Below are 5,319 nucleotides of genomic sequence, written 5' to 3'. Positions count from 1 at the left end.
GTCAATAACACAAAAGTAACACTCAGTGTCATGCAGTGACTTTTACACAACCAGATCAGATGAACCAACTCACACTAAAACATGCATTTTGCTGCACTCTTTACACTTATTTCTTTTCTTTATGCTCTTTTATATATTTTGTAAAAGAACAAAAAATTTTTTATATCAGCAGCAATTTTCCTCAAACTGCTGCATCACAGCTTTCATGCTGTGACCTGCAAGTGAAATGAGATAAAAGCTCTTTATCAGTAACTTTTACAACTTCTGGCAGGTTAATGTCTGAACTTTGGAGTGAAACACACCCTTAGTTACAGGAAATAACACCACTGTCTGTAACTAAGTGAATCCACCTTAACACCACCTGTGTGTGTGTGACTGCATTACACTCCCACTGCTGGGAACCTGAACAAGAACCAGAACAAAGTCTAAAATACGAGCTGACAAACAGCTGCACCACCGAGTGACACTTTATTTTATAAAATTATCTAAAGGTTTCATGTTCTGACCTCCATGTGAAATGAGATAAAAGCTCTTTATCAGTAACTTTTACAACTTCTGGCAGGTTAATGTCTGAACTTTGGAGTGAAACACACCCGTAGTTACAAGAAATAACACCACTGTCTGTAACTAAGTGAATCCACCTTAACACCACCTGTGTGTGTGTGACTGCATTACACTCCCACTGCTGGGAACCTGAACAAGAACCAGAACAAAGTCTAAAATAGAAGCTGACAAACAGCTGCACCACCGAGTGACACTTTATTTTATAAACTTCACAACAGGTTTCATGTTGTGACCTGTGGAGGTGAAAAGACACAAAAACTGTTTTACAGCTTTTGCGCTGCAGGAAGGATTGAAACACACCTTAGTTAAAAGTCAAACAGCAACATTTTCTCCTCCCCTCACGTCACTCAAATGTGACAAACCAGGAAACAGGAAGTTCTTCGTCCTCAGTAAAGAGCGACGCACAGACGATCAGACTGAGCTCAGACCAAACTAGCAGCTTCCTCATTGGAAAAGTGTAAAAGACCATAAACAGCTCCGTCACTGCTTTCATGCACTGACCTGTGAAAGGGACATGATATAAAAGCTGTTTATCATTAACTTTTACAGCTTCTGGCAGGCTGATGTCTGAACTTTGGACTGAAACACACCCTGAGTTACAGGAACATTGGTTGTTATAACTGAGAACTAAACTAGCAGCTTCCTCTGAGTGAGTCCAGCTACAGGAGAGAAAAGTGGAAAACTCCAACACTGCTGCTTCAAGCTGCTGACGCTCCACACACTGAATGTGAGTTTGAGCAAAAACACGACTCAAAGGAAGTTTCAGTGAAGGTGGTAGAGGAGGGAGGGGAGCCAGGACTGACTGTACTTCCTGTCTGCTGTTTTCAGCTTCACTCACAGACTCAATGGCTTCCAGATCAGAGGAGGATCTCTGCTGTCCGGTCTGTAAGGAGGTCTTCAGAGATCCTGTTATTCTGTCATGTAGCCACAGCTTCTGTAAAGACTGTCTGAAGATATGGTGGAGAGAGAGACCAACACATGAGTGTCCAGTTTGTAAGAGAAGATCTTCAAGGGATGATCCACCTTTAAATCTGGCATTAAAGAACCTGTGTGAGTCGTTCTTACAGGAGAGAGATCAGAGAGCTTCAGAGGCTCTCTGCAGTCTGCAATATGAGAAACTCAAACTCTTCTGTCTGGACCATCAGCAGCCAGTGTGTGTCGTCTGCTGTGCCTCAGAAAAACACACCAATCACAGATTCAGACCCATCGATGAAGCTGCACAACAACACAAGGAGGTACTTCAGGAAACTCTGGAGCCCTTAAAGAAGAAGTTAAAGGTTTGTGAAGAAGTTCAAGTGAAGTTTGATCAAACAGCAGAACACATTAAGGTCCAGGCCCGACACACAGAGAGGCAGATTAAGGAGCAGTTTAAGAAGCTTCACCAGTTTCTAGCAGAGGAAGAGGAGGCCAGGCTGGCTGCTCTGAGGGAGGAAGAGGAGCAGAAGAGTGGGATGATGAAGGAGAAGATGGAGGCTCTGAGCAGAGAGATAGCAGCTCTTTCAGACACAGTCAGAGCCACAGAGGAGGAGCTGAGAGCTGAAGACGTCTCATTCCTGCACAACTTAAAGGCTGCAGTGGAAAGAGTCCAGCGCTGCCCCCTGCTGGATGATCCACAGCTGCCCTCAGGAGCTCTGATAGACCAGGCCAAACACCTGGGCAACCTGACCTTCAACATCTGGAACAACATGAAGGACATGGTCTCCTACACTCCTCTCATTCTGGACCCAAACACTGCAAATCCAAACCTCATCCTGTCTGAAGATCTGACCAGTGTGACTGAAGGAGGAGAGAAGCAGCAGCTTCCTGATAATCCAGAGAGGATTGATTTTTACAGAGCTGTCCTGGGCTCTGAGGGCTTTAACTCAGGGACTCACAGTTGGGATGTTGATGTTGGAGACAGTACATTGTGGGTACTGGGTGTGTTAGCAGAGTCTGGGCAGAGAAAGGGAAACAAACTGTCTGGAATTTGGAGAATAGGGTTGTTTGATAATGAATACTACAAAATCTCACAATCACCTCCTCACACTCATCTCTCATTCCAGCAGAAGCTCCAGAGGATCAGAGTGAATCTGGACTGGAACAGAGGAAAGCTGTCGTTCTCTGATCCTGATACTAACACACACATACACACCTTCACACACACTTTCACTCACAGGTTGTTTCCATACATTCGCACTAATGATACAGTGAAGGTGTTGCCGTTGAAGGTGTCAGTGCAGCAGATGAGTTGAGGATGATGATGTTTCTAATGTTGTTTCCTGTCAGTGAGTTGAAGCTGTTAAACTGCAGCTGTCCTCCTGCTGCCTCGTTGTTCCAAAGCTCTTTGTTTCTCTTTTAGTTTCACTGTTTCTTTCTGTTTCTGCTGTCCACCTTTTCACATGGAAAATCATTTCACTGTTTCTCACTGAATGACTCCCCAAACTAGATTTGAAATTCTATCAAGTTTCTAATCATTACAAGTGATTCATGTTTCTATTTGATGTGTAAATGGAGATGATTTAGTTTGCTGGGATATGGACTGACATGTGTTGAATGGGAGGAGCAGTTTGTTGTTGTCTTCTTGTCTGTTTATGACAACAATAAATATGTTGTTGAAACAATGATTCATGTTTAACTCCATATATGAAATGTTTCTGATCTTTGAATTCTGTTTGATTAAAGACTTTCTTCATGACACAAATGAGATTTCAGTGTATTAATAGAACTAAATAAGCTCAGAGTTGAAAGGCTGCAGTATTATGTACGTGCTTCACTGTCAGGATCTTCAGGGGGATTCAAAGAGAAACATCAAACTGCTGTAATGAGATAAACTAGTTGGGCTGAACACACTTATCTGTAGTTTGTCTCCATCCAGGATCATCAGAATATAATGAACATGTGTGAAGAGCCACAAAATGCTGCTGTTTGTCAATTTGTTTCATTTATCCAGCGGCGTGTCTAGAAAATATTTGTTGGGGGAGGGGGGGGGGGGGGGGGGCAGATAATGTTTGAGAAAAAAAAAAAAAAAAAAAAAAAAATCCTACCAACCGTTAACCATAATTCAATAATCCTATAAACCTAATAACCAAATGCGCTTTTAACTCTTATTAGAATGAGATTTTAACCACTATGGTGCAAAGTTTTTAGATACTGCGTTGATAAAGTAGAAGAGATACAATCAGTGCTTTGTCAGTGTTTACTCAGCATTTACTCAGCACCGAAACAAAAAACAAGGACCACAAGAGTCCAAATACACAAGAACAGTTCAAGAACACAAGAAAACAGATCAAAAACAAAACCAAATCAGAGCTCAACAAGAGTCTGGAAAAAAAAAAAAAAAAAAAAAAAAAAGTACAGGGGGTCGACAACACTAAGACCAAGACAGTTCTGGAGGCCGGCCGTGCACACAACAACGGCGGCGGCGCAGGCAAAACCAGTCAGGAGGCCGACCACTTGGAAGGCAGTGGTGGTCACTGAGGAGGTCCGGAGGTCAGCCGCGATGCCAGCGGCGGCGACGAACCCTTTCCGGAGGCCGTCCCCGAAGGCCACGACGCCAACTTAGAGGCCCGGAAAACGGCCGGCAGAGGCGAGGCGGAACCAGTCGAGCTAGCTCTGACGACGGTGTGGCAACCGCAGGACCAGACGAGGCAGGACCAGACGAAGGCGAAGGCGGAGGCGGAGGCGGACCAGACGGAGGCGGACCAGACGGAGGCAGAGCTAAAGCTGGACCAGGCGTGGATGAAGGAGCTGAAGCTGGACCAGGCGTGGATGAAGGAGCTGAAGCTGGACCAGGCGTGGATGAAGGAGCTGAAGCTGGACCAGACGAAGGCAGAGCTGAAGCTGGACCAGACGAAGGCGGAGCTGAAGCTGGACCAGACGAAGGCGGAGCTGAAGCTGGACCAGGCGTGGATGAAGGAGCTGAAGCTGGACCAGGCGTGGATGAAGGAGCTGAAGCTGGACCAGGCGTGGATGAAGGCACAGAGGCTGGACCAGGCGTGGATGAAGGCACAGAGGCTGGACCAGGCGTGGATGAAGGCACAGAGGCTGGAACTGACGGCAGCGGGACGGCTGCGGAACCTGACAGTGGTGATGCTGCAGGCGGTGATGCTGCAGGAGGTGATGCGGATGCAGGCAACGGTGTAGAAGTCACAGGGGATGATTCACCAGGTGGTGGCTGAACAAACCTCCCCGGACCGTCAGCAGACGTGAGGATGTGCTTGCTGGGTCCTCCAGGACCCCCAGCAGATGAGGTGTGGTGCTGGGTGGGCTCCTCGGACCCACCAGCTGATTCGGCTTGAAGCTGGACGGGCGACTCGGGCCCTCCAGCAGACGAGGCAGGACACTGGCTGGGTTCACCTGAACCACCAGCTAACATGGCTTGAGACTGGACGGGCCCCTCTGGCCCTCCAGTGGAAACAGACACTGAAACAGCAGGCACGGAGACCTCTGCCAGTGTGGACACTGGCTGGGACTGAGCAGCACAGTGGCTAGACTCAGGCAGCAACAGTGGGATGCAGTCCTCAGAGGGCTGAAAGTGTTCCCCAATGCACTCAGCAGAGGACGGAGGCAGACGGGTGAACTCACTTGAACTCTCAGGGGGTGCTGAGAGCTGAGACTGTTCTGGTGAGTTCTCCGGTGAGGCTGCTGGCACTGGCGTCTTGACCTCTAGGGGTACACCGAGCCTCTGGGGAGACCCTAGAGGGAGCAACTGTCTCTGACATGGCCAGCTTAAGAGAACCAGCAGATGTTGTGGTGAAGTGTGTTCCCTGCTTAGAA

The 5,319-nt window shown here is 47.3% G+C and overlaps 1 protein-coding gene across 1 annotated transcript; it reads left to right on the top strand.

The window, feature by feature from the left end:
* The first annotated feature begins 955 nt into the window (after positions 1 to 955).
* On the top strand, positions 956 to 3,244 carry LOC113017753 (nuclear factor 7, brain-like). The gene has a single exon (XM_026160865.2). The coding sequence runs from the start codon at positions 1,410 to 1,412 to the stop codon at positions 2,793 to 2,795; it is 1,386 nt and encodes a 461-aa protein (XP_026016650.2). The 5' UTR covers positions 956 to 1,409; the 3' UTR covers positions 2,796 to 3,244.
* The last annotated feature ends 2,075 nt before the right edge of the window (positions 3,245 to 5,319 follow it).

This window comes from Astatotilapia calliptera, chromosome 3 (assembly GCF_964374335.1).
Source record: "Astatotilapia calliptera chromosome 3, fAstCal68.1, whole genome shotgun sequence".
Classification (NCBI taxonomy): Eukaryota; Metazoa; Chordata; class Actinopteri; order Cichliformes; family Cichlidae; genus Astatotilapia; species Astatotilapia calliptera.
This window is presented reverse-complemented; position numbering and strand designations above follow the sequence as displayed.

Excerpts from the sequence above, each read along its gene's own strand:
- LOC113017753 (XM_026160865.2), top strand. The coding sequence starts at position 1,410 with ATGGCTTCCAGATCAGAGGAGGATCTCTGCTGTCCGGTCTGTAAGGAG.